The sequence below is a fragment of the Micropterus salmoides genome, unplaced genomic scaffold (assembly GCF_014851395.1).
Source record: "Micropterus salmoides isolate LMB-PRFRI ecotype aquatic unplaced genomic scaffold, ASM1485139v1 Ms_hic_scaffold_6, whole genome shotgun sequence".
Lineage (NCBI taxonomy): Eukaryota > Metazoa > Chordata > Actinopteri > Centrarchiformes > Centrarchidae > Micropterus > Micropterus salmoides.
In genome coordinates, this window is record NW_024044348.1 from 25,304,654 (window position 1) to 25,323,584 (window position 18,931).

The following is an 18,931-nucleotide window of genomic DNA, read 5'->3' on the forward strand; positions in this document are numbered from 1 at the left end:
TATATTCAAATAAAGCATTTTTAAATTTGCCTGCAGGTATGGGAGACAGAGATAGAGGGAGTAAACGAGAGAGAGAGAGAGAGAGAGAGAGAGAGAGAGAGAGAGAGAGAGAGAGAGAGAGAGAGAGAGAGAGAGAGAGAGAGAGAGAGAGAGAGAGAGAGAGAGAGAGAGAGAGAGAGAGAGAGTGTGTGTGTGTGTGTGTGTGGTACTGCAGGGTATCATTACTGATGAGATTATGTCAGATTAGTTAAGGATTACACAGATGTTCTTGTATCAGACCCTATAATCCTATAAACATATAGCTGCAGCCACACACACACACACACACACACACACACACACACACACATACTGCTATGTAGTTACTACCTTAAAATTAATCATAATTTTAATGGTAATGAGACTTAATTCCATGTAAGAAGCCTTAATTTGCCTGAATCATGCTCATTAGTAAATTCAAAAATGCCGGTGAGCAAAGTTGATTTAAGCCTTTTGCGTTTGACACGGTTCTTCTTAGATTCTGACTTCTGCCAGTCAGAAGCAGTGACTGTATTCTAAGTAAAACAGATTAATACATTAGCTATTTGTGAACCTGGTGTTTTAAAAGATGCCTAGTTTATTTTGAAATAAAAAGGGACTCTAATGGCATATTAAAGCTCTTATGCTGCTTTGAGCATTCACCCTCCACAGTAGCTGAGATAACAGAGAATTGCCTGAGGCTAAAAAAACAAAGGTAAAGCATATTGATACAAGGCCCAAGGCTGTTCATATACACACTCACTGGATTTAATCTGCAGCAACTGCATTATGATGTCAGCTGCAGTGTGTTTGAATGTGTGCATGTGTTTGTGTACGTGTGCGTTTATGCGAGTACCTGCATGCCACAGATGGGGTCCTCAAACAGGTAGACTCCAGGTGACTGTCCATCCTGTAAGCTGCCTGTGGCTACTTCAGACAGCAAGTCCTTAAGGTTCTCCTCTTTTCCCCAAACCTATCCACACACACACACACACACACACACACACACACACACACGTTTACTAGTAGTAAGCACCTCATTGTCTTTTATTTGTCTGTCAAAACCCTTTCCCAAATTGATCAATGACTAAATCCGGTCAGACCAATTTTAAAGGGAGAGTCCAGCAGGGAATGTTTCAAGTTGAGGTCTCGTCAGTAACACTGACCTCGACTGCGGAGACACGAACAGAGAAGCGTGCTCCTGTTTTCTCCTTCCTCTCATTGATGAGTTTAAACAACCAGGAGATGGCACAGGGGATAATACCCAGAGTCTGAAGAGAGTCATCACGTCCAATCATTGTGTAAGATTTACCTGGAAGAGACAGAGAGGAAGACAAAATAGGGGAAAGAAGTACTTTGTATGAATAGACCTGTGTGTGAAACGTGTATTTGAGTGCCTGAACATGCATGTGCGTCTGGAGCCTCTAGATCTGTCCCTTTGAGCCACAAGATGATTATTACCCCCCCCCCCCCACCCCCACCCCTCCCCCCTCACACACACACACACACACACACACACACACACACACACACACACACACACCTGCTCTGGCTGTCAGGAGTTGGAGATCAAACACACACCTAAACAAAGCCATATGTCACACCTAACAATCATACCGACATGAACATTTAACACAAAAACAGAGGACATCAAAAGCCTGACTCCTGTGATGCAGGATAGAGAAACGTGTTCGGATTTGTTCAGAGATAATGTAGGATGGAGGCGAGGTTGTCAGCTACACTGCAATCTTACATTGTTCTCCCTCAGTGTTTCCTGGAGCGTCTCAATTTACTGTCAAAACAAAGATGCATTTCATGATTTCTCTCCAAAATGTTATAAAAAATGGAGGACAAAAAGTAAACTTGCTGGACAAAAAGGGCTGTATTTAGTGTCAGATTATACCATTATAGTGTTTATATGGTGCTGAAATTAAACATTTTAAAGAAGGTGATATTATGCTCATTTTTAGGTTCATAATCTTATTTAGGGGTTGTACCAGAACAGGTTTACATGGTTTAATTTTCAAAAAACACCATATTTTTTTTCATACTGCATATTGCTGCAGCTCCTCTTTTCACTCTGTGTTGAAGGCTTCGTTTTAGCTAAGGAGTGATACATCTGTCCTCTAAATGATCTTTGTTGGGAGTGGCACATGCGCAGTTCCTAGTAAAGGACTACTAGCCAATCAGAAGCAGAGAAGGGCGGGTCAGTGAGAAGCAAACGCGGCTTTGTTTCAGCTGTAGGCTACATGTTGCCGACCGGCTTGACTGGAGCAAGAATTTCAGAGTGGTGAGTTATTAATCTGTAACAAATGTATCTTTCCTCCATAAAGTTTTAACTGAGCTCTGTCTCTACATCACTGTAACAACTTTATGTCCATTTACTGCCTGGAGGGTCGCTAGTGTTTGGAAGGGAGAGGAGAGGTGTGCTGCAGCTCTATGTTTTTCCACCGGTGTTTTTAAGGGCGTGTCGGACTAGCCGCTTGGCGAGTTATATGAGCCTCATTTAGCTTTCATCCCTGTGTCGTCACAAGGATGAAAGGGAAACGGCTGTTTTCAAGCAGGTCATAGCAGAGTTTTCTGTGGGAGATGGGAACTCCCTTTGGGGTGGACTTTGCAAACCTATTACATGCACAAAAAAGGTATATAACTCAATAAAGGAGAGGGAAAAAGCCAAAAAGCCTTATATAATCTCTTTAAGGTTCTCTAAAGCACAATGCCCAGACTCTTCTAGATAAAAAAAAAATTGCAATCAACTGTATTAAAATAACTTAACTGGGTTATTAATTTTGATTTACGTTTGAATTATTTTTATATAACAAATCAGATGGACTCCCTCAGTCATAATGGTTCTGTGTAGCATTTCTACCATAACCACAGGGTACTTGACCAACCCTCCTATCTTTTGCCTTTCAGGACTGCGTATACGTAAGAGACTCTTTCTTTACCCAACTACGTGAGTGTGGGTATGGCTCTACAATGTTTCCTTCTGTTCTATCTACCACAGGCTGTCAAGACATGGTCAGCTAGCTGACTGCTCCACTGACTAACACAACACTGTAACATAATGACGCTACGCTACAGGCTATAAAGCTGTGTGTGTGTGTGTGTGTGTGTGTGTGTGTGTGTGTGTGTGTGTGAGCGCACGCGTCTGTATAGTTGATCTATATTCCCAGTAATAGGTCTTATCAAGCGCAGCTCCCAATGCTGTCAGAGAGAAAGTGAACAGGGTGAGAAAGTGTGAGAGAAAAAGGCAGCAGTGTATCATCAGTTCAGAAACATGCACATATGAGATCACGCAGAAACGCACGCACACTTATCATTACTAAAAGATTCAAGATTCAAGGCCAATAGGCCAATAATTGATAACAACATCTATTAGAAATGATTTAAAGCCAGATGATTCAATTACATTCCTGAAGTGAATCCATTTATTTCAGGATCATGTGCATCTGAGTCCTCATATGTGTCTACAGCCAAGGGCTGAAGATAAATGCCTGTTATGTTACTTTCCCCATTTTAATTAGGAAAAAGGTAATGCCGTTACAATGCAGCCTCTTTGGATCCATGGCCTTAGGTGAGCCATATCACAAAGAATTATCTCATCTTAGCAGCCGTTTAAACTAAAACCAGTGAGGTCAGAGCCTCTCTGTAGCATTAATATAACAGTAAAATTGATTGAAAAAGCAAACTCTGTTTGATGGATTTCTCATATAAAATGACTCGCAGTATTAAAGCCAGAACATCCAGTTACGTCTATCAGCCAACACAATCAAACACTGACAATAATAGGTTTAAGGGGGGTTAAAATCAAGGGCAACTGCACTTGGTTGAAGATATCAAAGACGTTTAGCCTCTCATCCAAGGATGACTTAGAATCTTCACAGACACAATAAGAGGTCTGTTTTGGGGGCGTGTTAGTCATCTCAGCTCCAGTCACAGTCATATTATACAGCATGAATCATCATCATGAATCATGACACAGTTGGCATTTTCATGTCAATATTAGACAGCTGGATGAAAACATGTAAACATGGTGAGATGCAAAACATTGATCTAGACAGGCTGTCTGATGTGTATGCCATGTTGGGTTAGTGTCTTAGGAGTGCTGTGGTGATTATATGTGCATCAGTTTGTTTGATCTGTCTTATATGTGCCTTTGACGGAGAGGTGGGCAGCCTCTCCTCTCTGCCCACTCTTCAGCATTCTTGTATGAAAAAACATAAAGCCTGATTTAAAGGAGAATACCTGTTTATTACAACTAATTGACTTACTGTAGTTGTGTGTATTGTAAGGGTACTATGAAGACTTGTTACCAACATTACTGGTGTGTTTTATGCCTATTTATTAGAGAGTATAACAAGCCCCCAGTAACAGTGCTGGCCAGGCTGATTCTGGTGTAGTTCCTATACTCAGTATTGCAGTATCACATGACACTGAGACTTTTCCCCATCCACGATCATCAGAAAAGGAACAGCAAAACATCAGTGTTTTGTTTTTAATACATCCATGGAGTGATATTAGGTTATAGCAAACAGAGAGACAGGAAGAGACTCCAACCAGTTGCTGCAGTTCATGGTCGGCCGTTGAGAATCTGAAACGCTTTATTTGGAGATGAAATTTTTTTTACAAACTGTCCAATTGTCTGGCTGCTGATGTTTCATTCCGCATTGGACTTTCGTTTCCAATTCTCAGCAATTACTCTAAACATGCATGGCGAAACATGCAGAATTATTCTTTAACTGAATAGCAACATTAGAAAGACCAAAACCGTAATTAATAAAATATATATAAATGAGTTTACTTTTACTACAGATTTGGTAAGGGACAAATTCCCTGCCGCACAACAAGAAAACACAGTGGTTTACATGTTGGTTTTACTGTGACACAGAACTTTATTACTGTTTGTTCCATTAAATGGCTCCGCCATTAACATGGAAGAGTTCCCTGCAGAACTGCAGCATTTAAATTCTGCCAGCAAGCAGTTCAAGGGGACTTAGAAACTCCAACTGGATGTGTGAAGCTCACAAGCCAAGAAGGATAATACTGCTTGCATGTACAGGGATAAACACAACAGGGGCTGACCCAGGGTTGGAGAACGTGCGTGTGTGTGTGTGTGTGTGTGTGGTGTCTTTGATTGTGCCAGTGTATGTGTGTGGGTTCAGACATGTTGCAGTGTGCAGTAAAGGGTCCTGACCCTTTTTAAGACAGCTTCTCTAAAAACCAGCTTCAGAAGGATTAGAAAGAGAGAATGGCAGACAGAAACACAGACAGAGCAGACTGAGAATGCTTTCAGCTTCAGCAGACACTAATCCTTTTTCTTTCTCTCTCTGATAGATGAGGGCCAGTGGAGAGACGGCCAAGTGAAAGACTGACACACTCACAGTCAGACACACACACACACACACACACACACACTAAAGATGTCTCACAAGCCACACTTGCTCTAATTTTGTAGTCTGTGTGCATGTGCGTGTGAGTGTTACCCAGCTTGGAGTGTCCAAAGCAGAAGACACATCCATCTGCTCCATTCACCACCGACTGAATCACCTCTGCAACCGTTCCTGCGCACACCTCCGCCTAGCAACAGGCAGACAGAGACAGGGGAATGAAGAGAGATATAAGAAGACGGTCAAGAAAAGCATAAATACCTGAATATGTAGATGCACTCAAATCCATTTGAGCACTAATGTTTTCTTTTTGACTTTTAGTGTTAAAAATACAGGTAGCCTACATATTGAATGTTGCATCGAAAGTTACTTCGTGGTAGACATAAACAGGATTTACATTTGAGTGACAGACAAAAGATAAAGATTAAAAACAAGTACTATAGATGATGGGGTGTGTTCATCAGTGTGTCAATAATCCTTCATTCACACACTATGGCAGCAGAACGGCATGAATGGCAAAGCATCCTGTTATTCCGACTTAGGAGTGCTTGTGCATTATTCCAAGATTATTAAAGTATGATTTTCGTATTTTAAAACCTGGCCCCTATGTATCTGTGCAGTAGATGGCATCAGCTGTCCGCCGTGAACCAGTTGCAGTGGCTGCAACGTATTCTTAGGGGCAATTTCGCTCGTCAAAATTCTGAAATCTCAGACCGCTCAGGAGGTACAAACTTGCTTTTTGTTGGACTGTGAGCTGCACTATATCGGAGGTGCTGGAGTTGACATTTGTGTGGGTTGGTAGTGAGATTAATATCTGATCACAAGTGTTTTCAGTTAGTTTCACTTTTTCCACCCCTTGTCCCATCCATGCAGTCCCAAACGGGGTTCTATGTCTGTCGGAAGGGGATACTACCAAATCCGCAGAGCAATAATATATATAGAGACAGTTAGCTTAGCTTAGTTTAGCTTAACAGGAAGCAGGGGGAAACATCAGATCGTCTGACTCTGTCCAAAGTTCAAAAACATACAAGAATTTCTTGGCCAACGCAGATCCTTCCTGGTGCTGGTAGCTTATTTTTTATTACTTTGGACAGAGCCAGGCTAGCTATTTGCACTTGCTAAGCTAACTGGCTGCAGTGGGGACTGATCTTCTCATTTAACTCTCAACAAGAAAGTGATTATGTGTATTTCCCCAAATGTCAAACTATTCCTTTTGTATTGGATTTTATTTAGATGCTAGTGCCAGCAATTGTGGCTTTGCTGCCAGTTTGTCACCAATCTGTTGAACACTGTAGATTAGCCAAGTGAGATATTTTTGCCCTCAGAAATTTAATAACTTGGAATTACTTGCAGGCTGATCCACTTAGCCACTCACTTTGATGAATGGATGTGGCATAAGTCCATTGAACTATTTATCTTTTACTAAAACTTTTTCTTTCAGTGTAATGTCATGAAAGGTTTTATATCAAAATCACATCGAAGTCCTTTGTTTTCTAAACTCACAATCTTTTGTCTTACCTGTGATGCATCAGGGGGGAACGCAGCATCAAAAGTGAACATCTTTGGAGGGACCTGATTGGCTCCCACCCTTTTCAGGGTGGCTGCGCTTGCTGTCTGATTGGCTGAGGGGTCCATGATGGTGATTTGTTTCTTCCTGGGATCCACTTTAAGGAATGAACTAGACTCAGCTGCATCCGACTGAGACACTGGGCACACACGCACCATCACTTTAACCTGAGGGTAAGACACAGAAAACAGATAAGCAGATGGTAAATAGAAAATAGAATAGAATAGAATAGGCCAAAGACACCTGACACTTTATACCTCACAAACACACCATACAGAAGTTCAAGAGAAAATCCCCCATTAAAAGGATTCATGGTTGGTTTTGTCATTTTTCTTCTAAACTCTATTTTACAAACCAGATAAATAAGACTGTAATCATGAGGCACAAGGCACACATTCATAAATGCAGAGTGCTTAAGTAATATAGTAGTACTAAGTGAGGGCTAAAAGTTGTAGCAAAATTGATCCAACATTGGTGATGTCTTTGCAGTTCCTTAGATGTAAGTGAATGTGTTTAGAACTGTGGCGTGCTCCTCAGTTGATAAAGCTTTGGTTTCTGATGGTTTTCTTACCAACTTACACTTTCAGGGCACAAAAAGGTTTCCTGAGGAAACTCCCCCAACTTAAAACTAGGAACAGATTAATTGTGAAGGTTGCTGCAAGGCTTGTGAACTCGATTGTACCTTAGCGGTGACAAAAGACTCCCAAAGAGTCACAACATTCAGCTTTTAAGTTCTTTTAAGACTTACACGAATATATCCATCCTCTCTCTCCCTCTCACATCATCTCATTCAACCTAAGTGCTTCTTCTCCCTCCCTCCTCCCTTCTCCTCCTTTACCTGTCACTCTTTCATTATCTCTTTCTCTCTCTATCCTAAATCCCTTCCTTTTTCTCTCTTCAACACCCCACCACCTTCATCTCCCTGCCACATATCAAAAGCCTGAAATACAGGAATCCTGTTTCAGCTCTCTCTCCTCCTCTCACTCTTCCTTTCCTCCCACTCCTGTCACAAACTGTTAGCAGCCGCAATTTACCGCCTGACAGCTGCTTTTGTTTTCTTTGATATCAGAGGAAGCAAAACGCTGTGTCATCAAATCTGAGTGAGTTCCAGAACATTTTAACATATAAACAATATTTTCTCTGTTAGGTAAAGATGGATTAAACTTTTAGGTACTTTCTAGCAGTTTACTATTGCTCTCTGTCTCCTCCTCTGGCTCATCTAGGTGAATCAGTCTTTGTACCTCTCATTCTTTTGATCTCTCACAGCCTAATTGGTGCTCTGATTCAGTTCGTCTGTCTTCCTCTCGCCATGTTTGTCACTAAAACTTTCTTCCTGCTACAAGCTCCATGATTAGCTCCAGTCACCTTTTAATCCATTATTGGTCAAATTTGCCTCCGATTTGTCAGGTGCAATGATGTTACAACTTAATTAAATATGATAAAATAGTGTTGTAGTCAAGACCGCCCAAACCGAGACCAAGTCAAGGCCAAGACCAGAGTAAATCAAGACAGAGACAAGACCAAGACTTTTAGGGGCTGAGACAAAGTCGAGACCAAGACCGAGGAAGGGCGAGACCGAGTCAAGTCCAAAACCAGTTCCCCACATTACATGACACATAATAAAATGTGGAACGAGATCATAGGTACTTCTCAAATTGATCTGAAAATAAACCACCCACATACAAACACTAAGAGCTGAACCCAACATAAGCATTTTTATTGAACACTCCTTTTCCATGTTTACCATCACGGGGAGGGGGGACAGTCGTTAATGGGAACAACACGTTTTTTATTAGGGTTATTCGTTGCATCTGAAGCAGTACTTTTTACATCCAATCAAAGTTAGTAACAAATAAATCAGACAATGCAAAAGCAATTTATTGATATTCCCAAAGTTATGGTCTTCACTGGTCTTGAAATAAAATCCTGATTCCTCAATGTCCGAGACAAGACCGAGTACAAATGGGGTTGAGTCCACGACGAGACCAAGACCGGTCTCAAGTACTATAACACTATGATGAACCCAAGTGGCTCCTAACATAAAATACAATACAATACAATACAATACAAAAACCAAGAGACAAATCAAAGACATTACAATTATTATATTATTATAACATCATCTGAAAACATGAAAGAATTTACTCAAAATAAGAAGACAAACCACTTTTTGAAAATGTGAAATGACGTTAAGGATTGTTATTCCAGTCTGAGCCTTATACATAAATGCACTCTTTGCTATTGCTTTTGTGACTGTAGGAGTGGAGAAGAAGTATTGTGTAGAATGCATCAAATTATATACTGAGGAATATGGTACCAAAAACTGAAATGTGCACATTTAAAAATGAGTTGTAGCCAATGAATGTGTCTTCTAATATTGAGTGTTATTAGAAGACAGTTATACACCGTGATTAGTACATCCAAGAGAAAATCTACAAATTATTGTATGCTGTATTGTGAGGTAGAAGGCTAGTTTAAGATGCATTTTGATAAACAACATCAGCATTGTCAAAAATGGCAACTTTCTTTTGCAAACTAAGTGTAAAACAGTTTCTAGACACTGGTTCCAAAATTAAGTTTGTGAAGAAGGTGATCAATGTGAAATTAAAATGTAAATGTTCAGAGTCAAGTCCAGAAACCCAAGTATTTAACTTTATCAACTTTATGCTGAGAAGTACCATTATTGCAGACTATAATTAGATTTGATGAAAATGTTTCTGGGACTATTTGCTAATTTGCTAGTTCAGCTACTATTGTCCTAAATAGACATGTAGCACTGAAAACAAATCATGTAATATTCCAATGCTGTACTGTAAGTGTCAAGGAAATGTAAATTTAAAGAACAGGCAGAGTCGGACCTGTGAAAGCACATATAGAAAAATGGAAAAACAAGGATGGAACAAGCTGAGCAGCATAAACAGTGAAACTGATTTTGAAATCAGTGGAAGTTCACGGCAAATTGGCTACAGCTTGAAATGCTGAGAGCACAAAATACATTGTTTTGGACAAGACAGTTTAAGTAATGACAGATGCGAAGAGATGAATGTCCTATAAAGAGCAAAGCAGCTGACAGTATACAATACACAGGCTGACAGGCAGAAGATATGCAATTTCTCTTCCTTACATTCTTGACGTTATGAGTACAGAAACTGTTTGAATGCATCATTATTTTTGTCCTCTGTGAGACTAGACTGTCTCGTTTGGAGAGGCAATGCAGGTTCATTCTGACCCAGAGTCCTCGAAAAGACACAAATGTGTGGACCGCATCCTTTCAAAGATTCAACCCTGCCTCTCCCCAATGGATGGATAATAGTGTAAGAGTATTCAAGAATCAAACTCCTGACAACTATCATAGATTCAGAATAGACAGAATACTGTCAGTTATACAGTCACTCCAGGATTTTGCGATGGCAACTATTAACACAAATTCAGCAAATCCCTGTGAATTTAACACGACTTGCAATTTGGACCAATCACCACAACTTTTTCGCAAATTTGATCTATCATCACCGTTTCCTCCAAATGTTGTCATACGTCAGCAGACTCACTTCCTTGTTTACAAGAGGCAGCAGACGTGTGAGACCAACGTCTCACATTTGCCTACAAATATAATAAATATATATAACAGCAAAGGTCCAAAGGGGAGTAAACTGTTTTGCAAAGCATGCGGTATTGTGGTCAAACATAAAAGGAAATCGTAACTTTCATCGCAATTGTTAAGAAAAGCTGACGCAAAATTAACACTTTAGTGAAATCAATTATTTGTTTGATTTAACCATGTGTTTTCTGAACAGGGTAGGATTTTGTCAACAGGCCTCAGAGGTTGAAGGGCAGATGAAAAGTCTACTGTGTTTATGTGGCTCCTAAGAGGGAAGGAGAGCAAGGAGAAGAGATCTTTTGTCTGTGCTTGTTAGCACAAAGCACATCGTCTGAAGTGTGATTCTGCTCTGCGCTTCCAGTTAAACACCACCATGGGATTATGGATCGCACAGTAATCCCAAAACACTCTAAACCTCACAGCACTTGGAGATAGAGCTTTCAGAAATTGAAGTGAAGACTGTTATTCAGTTCAGCTATATATTTATTTACTTACAGACCCATTAGCTGGGAACAGGGATGTGATCATAAATAAAAATGGGTAAATAATGAACACAAATCAGGGACACGATTTAAAATCTTTGTATCATACAGTGGCTATCAAACGCTGGAAATGTAGAGTGCATCACAGTACAGTGGGTACGGAAAGTATTCAGACCCCTTTAAATTTTTCACTCTTTGTTTCATTGCAGCCATTTTCCAAAAATCAAAAAAGTTCATTTTATTTCTCAGTAATGTACACTCAGCACCCCATCTTGACAGAAAAAAACAGAAATGTAGAAATTTTTGCAAATTTATTAAAAAAGAAAAACTAAAATATCACATGGTCATAAGTATTCAGACCCTTTGCTCAGTATTTAGTAGAAGCACCCTTTTGATCTAATACAGCCATGAGTCGTTTTGGGAAAGATGCAACAAGTTTTTCACATCTGGATTTGGGTATCCTCTGCCATTCCTCCTTGCAGATCCTCTCCAGTTCTGTCAGGTTGGATGGTAAACGATGGTGGACAGCCATTTTCAGGTCTCTCCGGAGATGCTCAATTGGGTTTAAGTCAGGGCTCTGGCTGGGCCATTCAAGAACAGCCACGGAGTTGTTGTGAAGCCACTCCTTCGTTATTTTAGCGGTGTGCTTAGGGTCATTGTCTTGTTGGAAGGTAAACCTTCGGCCCAGTCTGAGGTCCAGAGCGCTCTGGAAAAGGTTTTCATCCAGGATATCCCTGTACTTGGCCGCATTCATCTTTCCCTCGATTGCAACCAGTCGTCCTGTCCCTGCAGCTGAAAAACACCCCCACAGCATGATGCTGCCACCACCATGCTTCACTGTTGAGACTGTATTGGACAGGTGATGAGCAGTGCCTGGTTTTCTCCACCCATACCGCTTAGAATTAAGGCCAAAAAGTTCTATCTTGGTCTCATCAGACCAGAGGATCTTATTTATCACCATCTTGGAGTCCTTCAGGTGTTTTTTAGCAAACTCCATGCGGGCTTTCATGTGTCTTGCACTGAGGAGAGGCTTCCGTCGGGCCACTCTGCCATAAAGCCCCGACTGGTGGATTGCTGCAGTGATGGTTGACTTACTACAACTTTCTCCCATCTCCCGACTGCATCTCTGGAGCTCAGCCACAGTGACCTTTGGGTTCTTCTTTACCTCTCTCACCAAGGCTCTTCTCCCCCGATAGCTCAGTTTGGCCGGACGGCCAGCTCTAGGAAGGGTTCTGGTCGTCCCAAACGTCTTCCATTTGAGGATTATGGAGGCCACTGTGCTCTTAGGAACCTTAAGTGCAGCAGAAAAATTTTTTTTGTAACCTTGGCCAGATCTGTGCCTTGCCACAATTCTGTCTCTGAGCTCTTCAGGCAGTTCCTTTGACCTCATGATTCTTATTTGCTCTGACATGCACTGTGAGCTGTAAGGTCTTATATAGACAGGTGTGTGGCTTTCCTAATCAAGTCCAATCAGTATAATCAAACACAGCTGGACTCAAATGAAGGTGTAGAACCATCTCAAGGATGATCAGAAGAAATAGACAGCACCTGAGTTAAATATGAGTGTCACGGCAAAGGGTCTGAATACTTATGACCATGTGATATTTCAGTTTTTCTTTTTTAATAAATTTGCAAAAATTTCTACATTTCTGTTTTTTTCTGTCAAGATGGGGTGCTGAGTGTACATTACTGAGAAATAAAATGAACTTTTTTGATTTTTGGAAAATGGCTGCAATGAAACAAAGAGTGAAAAATTTAAAGGGGTCTGAATACTTTCCGTACCCACTGTATATTTATGTTTTAGCTTGACTTTGATTAAATTGGATTATTAGTTAATTATCCACCGTATTACTGTGCGGCTAGATAATATCAAAAACATAAAGAAATTTTCTACAAGAGATTTAAAAATCTGAGCACTGTTGGTACAATTATTCCAGCGAGAGGAGCAAAGAACCAAAGGCAACAAGAACATAGTCATGTTATCCTGAAAGAACTCACCTAGAATGATAAGTGTTAAAAAATAAAAGCATAAAGCCTGCTGTTAATCAATAAACAGCCATGTAAAAAGCTCAAAGGCAAATAACATTCTAGGAGCTCTTCCTGTCTTGTTGTTGCACATCTCTCTCTTTGTCTACCACACACACACACACACACACACACACACACACAGCTAATGCAGCACGTTAATAGGCTTTCCTTTGCTTGCATCATTAAATGACCACAGGCGATTTAAGAGTTGATTCAATAAATTGTGTGAGTGTGTATGAGAGAGTGTTTGTGTTGAAGTCTTTCTCAGATAAAGGTAATTGGACCTTTGTGTGTGTACATTTAAAAGTGTTTTCATAGAAGTGAGATGCTACTTGCATGCCATAAATATGTAACCCTCATGACCTCGGGAACCTAACTTAATGCCAGGTCAAGAGTTCCAGAGCACTACACAAAACACACACACACACACACTTACTCTGTCTCTTCATCACAAACTCACACTTAGATACAGAGCTACGCCCTCTCCTGACCCCAATAAAAGAGCCCATCACATCAGTAAGAGCCTGGGGGGAAGGATTTTACCATTGCACGCTTTACAAGGCGTAACTCATAAAAGCCCCCCCCCCAGAGCCCATTTCCTCCTCATGTTCTGAGTGTGAAAGGTAAGAAGGTTGCCTGTGTGTGTGTTTGAGGTATAAATGTAGCCATAATGTGGTTCATGTTTGTTTCTCAAATATTAAGGATGCATGTGAGATGGCAAGAGTCATACAAGGAGTCAAAGGGAAACTGATGCATCACAACAATTATGCCAGCTTTAAGAATTGTGCTTTTATTTTGTTTTGTTTCTGTGCTGTCCAGACACAAAAAACTTCCCCTTTTGAATGTGATGCTCAACACTCAGCTAGATGTTTAAACCTGAGTCCAGCTCAGTTGTGTAATTCTGTGTCTGTGTAATCAAACCCACACCCACAATATTCTCAGAGGATCCTTGTCCTAGTTCCACTGGTGGATCAATACATGTGGCAAAGTGCTGCAGCCACGGTGACATGCAGGCACACATATGTAGGAAGAACGAACAGCTAATGGACTTTTTGTTCTTTTAATGAAAAAGAAGGAAGAGAAAGAAAGAGTTAGTGGTGGTTGTTTCAGACAAGAGCGAAGAAGGAAAATATTTAGAGAGAAATAGGTCACTAATAGTATCTCCGGATACTAACACAACACTCTCGCAGTGATCCTCCCTTATGCCTTCATCCCCGTCTTCCTCTCCTTGTTTCCCCTCCCACTTCCACAACACCTATAGACTATTCCCTTCTTCAAACTCTCTTTATGTTTGAGAAACATCCTATTGCTCGATAGCACTGTCCACCCACTCTTTTCCCTCCATTCTCTCTTTGCCCCAGCTCCCTCCTCTCCCTGTCTCACTTTCTCTCCCTTCCTCAGAGCAAATGACAAGAAAACTCAGCCTCTTTCTATACCTTCCTATTTTCTCCCGCACTTCATGCATCAGTGAATACTGACTCAGGGTGGTAAGCTGCTGAAAAGAAGACCAAGAAAAAAAAAACAGGAATGAGGGAGATACAGAAGTGAGTGTTTCTTTGAGTCTCTGTGTGAATATTTAACTCATTATTGCTTTGGAGAGCAAATGATATCTGTGCTCCTCTGCAATGTGTCTAGGTAGGTATAATAACTATGTTCAACCTACAGAAGTCTAGGCTGTGTCTGTTTAAAACTACAATGCTACTATGTGACACATATGTCTGCTGATCAAGCCTGGAACGTTGCTGTGACGTTGAGGCAAGGAGTCCCGTTTTTGTCCCCTGAGAAACTGACCTTATACACTCACTTAGATATACAGTAGAGTTTCCTGTTCCTCCACTTTATACACCACACTCAGGCACAATGAAGTCTTTGAGCAAATTTAAGTAAAGGAATTCAGCTAAACAGGAACCAACAATCCTGGGCTGAGAGAAGATTGTTCAATAGTTCCTCACCGCAGTGCTTCATTACTATTGGCTGGGAAATCAATAAGAGACTGAGACTGAGCTGTAATTGGTTGCCAAAGACTGCAGAAACACACATTCGTGCAAACACATGTACAAAGAGATAGACACAAATACCATGTGGGAATAGCAAGTTCAGGCTTCGGATCAATTCTAATTTTAACTGATTTATTCATTCCAGCTCAGCTCACGGTGTCATAATAGCCATGCTTTCTGTTCTCAGTTGGATGTACTGCAGAGATCTTACAACTCTGAGGTTTGAATTTGTGTGCAACTCAACAAGGATTAACCACTATATTACATGAAAGAACTTTTCTATGGCAGAAATGGTGAAATAAGTGTTGTAATTGTGGGTGTATATACATGTGTGTATCCTTACATATTTGGTCTCAATCTAACATTATCGAAGCCTTCACTCAGTGTATAACATTAAAGGATAAGGGCGCTGATATTCTTGCGTTATTGTAAATTCCATAAAAAGCCTGACAAAGCTTATTCTTCTGTCCTATAGACCTCCATTGTTGTCCAAAAGGAATTCTATTTTTTCTATTTCTGTAAAATAGTTACATACAGTGAATACGCCACTGGGTGGAATTGGGAACTGTAGTTTTTTTGAGTCAATCCCAAATATGCCATCTTAATAAATACGTAAATAATCACACCAAATGTGCAATAACATATATTTTTTAAATATAAATAAATATTTATATATATATATACAGTGAGGAAAATAAGTATTTGAACACCCTGCTATTTTGCAAGTTCTCCCACTTAGAAATCATGGAGGGGTCTGAAATTGTCATCGTGTCATCGTATCTAAAAAAAAAAAAATCCAGAAATCACAATGTATGATTTTTTTCACTATTTATTTATATGATACAGCTGCAAATAAGTATTTGAACACCTGTCTATCAGCTAGAATTCTGACTTCAAAATGTCCACCTGCACTCCATTTATTATCCTAAATTAGATGCACCTGTTTGAGGTCGTTAGCTGCATAAAGACACCTGCCCACCCCATACAGTCAGTAAGAATCCAACTACTAACATGGCCAAGACCAAAGAGCTGTCCAAAGACACTAGAGACAAAATTGTACACCTCCACAAGGCTGGAAAGGGCTACGGGGAAATTGCCAAGCAGCTTGGTGAAAAAAGGTCCACTGTTGGAGCAATCATTAGAAAATGGAAGAAACTAAACCTGACTGTTAATCTCCCTCGGACTGGGGCTCCATGCAAGATCTCACCTCGTGGGGTCTCAATGATCCTAAGAAAGGTGAGAAATCAGCCCAGAACTACACGGGAGGAGCTGGTCAATGACCTGAAAAGAGCTGGGACCACCGTTTCCAAGGTTACTGTTGGTAATACACTAAGACGTCATGGTTTGAAATCACGCATGGCACAGAAGGTTCCCCTGCTTAAACCAGCACATGTCAAGGCCCGTCTTCAGTTTGCCAATGACCATTTGGATGATCCAGAGGAGTCATGGGAGAAAGTCATGTGGTCAGATGAGACCAACATAGAACTTTTTGGTCATAATTCCACTAACCGTGTTTGGAGGAAGAAGAATGATGAGTACCATCCCAAGAACACCATCCCTACTGTGAAGCATGGGGGTGGTAGCATCATGCTTTGGGGGTGTTTTTCTGCACATGGGACAGGGAGACTGCACTGTATTAAGGAGAGGATGACCGGGGCCATGTATTGCGAGATTTTGGGGAACAACCTCCTTCCCTCAGTTAGAGCACTGAAGATGGGTCGAGGCTGGGTCTTCCAACATGACAATGACCCGAAGCACACAGCCAGGATAACCAAGGAGCGGCTCTGTAAGAAGCATATCAAGGTTCTGGCCTGGCCTAGCCAGTCTCCAGACCTAAACCCAATAGAGAATCTTTGGAGGGAGCTCAAACTCCGTGTTTCTTACCGACAGCCCAGAAACCTGACTGATCTAGAGAAGATCTGTGTGGAGGAGTGGGCCAAAATCCCTCCTGCAGTGTGTGCAAACCTGGTGAAAAACTACAGGAAACATTTGACCTCTGTAATTGCAAACAAAGGCTACTGTACCAAATATTAACATTGATTTTCTCAGGTGTTCAAATACTTATTTGCAGCTGTATCATACAAATAAATAGTTAAAAAATCATACATTGTGATTTCTGGATTTTTTTTTTAGATTATGTCTCTCACAGTGGACATGCACCTACGATGACAATTTCAGACCCGTCGTAATATTGTACCCCCCTCCACTTTGAAACCATACACCCTTGCAGTCATTTAATATGGAGTGACAGACACATTTCTTGCTCTAAATTGATCGGCCAGGAGTAAAATTGATAAAAATTACATTGCTCACATGTCTATCGCCAAATCACCAATCACATCAATCTAATTTATAAAGCTCCAAATCACAAATTAATCTCAGAAGTGCTTTAAGATGTGAGCATAGTGGGCAACAAAAAACCCACACATACAGTAGAGTATGCAGTAGGACAGAGTAAGGGTGTGTGTGTGTGTGTGTGTCATGCTCCAGCCCTGCCAATACTGACAGCATTAATATTTCAGCTACAAGGTGGAACAAAGTGGCTGCTGCATTCCCATAACAGACTCACTTACTCATTTAGATACAAAACGCACGGACACCCAGATAGGCATGAGGACGCACAAATGCCCGTAGAAAATACACTTGCACATGCTCCCTCCTGACACAGACGCACACAGCTTGTGGCCTGAGAGGGATCGTAGCTGCTATTAAAAATTGATTAGCTGTCATAGGATCAATTTCCCCCAAGGTCAAGTTGCAATCTGTGAGTGTGCATGTGTGTGTGCGTGCAAAATGTTGGCTGCAGAGATGAAAGAGGTAGGGGAAAAACTCCCACAGTCCTTTTTTTGCCATTCAGATAAGGAGAAGGGCAGAGGGGGGGGATAAAGGCATGCTAAGGCAGAGGATGATCCATACACTTAGAGAGATGAGGATAGGTTAGGTTACAGAGGGGAGAGGAGAAGAGAAAGCTCCCCATATTAGCTTTTGTTTTTAATACTATTTCTCATTCCTCTTCTAATACTGTATGTTAAACAGTATGTAGATGATTATACATTTATTCATTTAGCTGATGCTTTTATCCAAAGCGACTTACAATTGCTATATATGACAGAGGTTGCACACCTCTGGAGCAACTAGGAGTTAAGTGTTTTGCTCAGGGACACATTGGTGGATGGTGGGGGATTTAACGCGGGTCTCTCACACCAAAGGCATTGTCTTATCCATTGCGCCATCACCACCACCATTACATAATTATGTTACAGAACAGTGGATGAAGTACAGCAGACAGCTTGAAGAAGAATGGGCTTAATGCAAGAACCACTCATACGAACAGAGCTGTCCTTCAGTGGCTTGCAAGAGTGATTTAGAAGAAAATGCTACATTCACTGTGGTCCAGACCAGGAGTCAGGTACAATTAGTCTGCCACAAACCCAATCAGGTTTTTCACTATTGGATTGTATATTTCATTACTTTAAAGCAACTGTGAGTTTGAAAATCCTATATAAATTACACTTTATAATTATATTGTCATCATTCTGTTTCATCTGTTTGTCAGCAATTTGAATTGTAATATAATTCAAAATATATTAATTTTAATTTTTAAATTTCATATGGCCGAACGATATCATAATTCTTTTAAATTGGCTATTGATGCTATTGTAGGTAACACTACAATATTAATATGAACATCTCAACTGCAAAACTACTTAAATAATACACTCACTGAGGGTTAATTTGTCTGTTTATATAATAAACTCAAATAGAAGTGTAATCTTTTGGACAACTTAGCAGGTCAGGTCCTTGGAAGAGAGTGACAGTGTCCTGATATATTGGCAGAGACTTATGAATGG

At 40.6% G+C, this 18,931-nt stretch overlaps 1 protein-coding gene across 1 annotated transcript in view; it reads right to left on the reverse strand.

The window, feature by feature from the left end:
* kif26ba (kinesin family member 26Ba) overlaps positions 1-18,931 on the reverse strand; it is a 109,896-nt gene that overhangs the window by 23,895 nt on the left and 67,070 nt on the right. Inside the window, exons 6-9 of the mRNA XM_038701644.1 lie at positions 6,927-7,142; positions 5,505-5,598; positions 1,185-1,330; positions 875-991 (exon numbers count right to left, since the gene is read on the reverse strand). Of these exons, the coding sequence (XP_038557572.1) occupies positions 875-991; positions 1,185-1,330; positions 5,505-5,598; positions 6,927-7,142 (573 nt within the window). The remainder of the gene's footprint in view (positions 1-874; positions 992-1,184; positions 1,331-5,504; positions 5,599-6,926; positions 7,143-18,931) is intronic.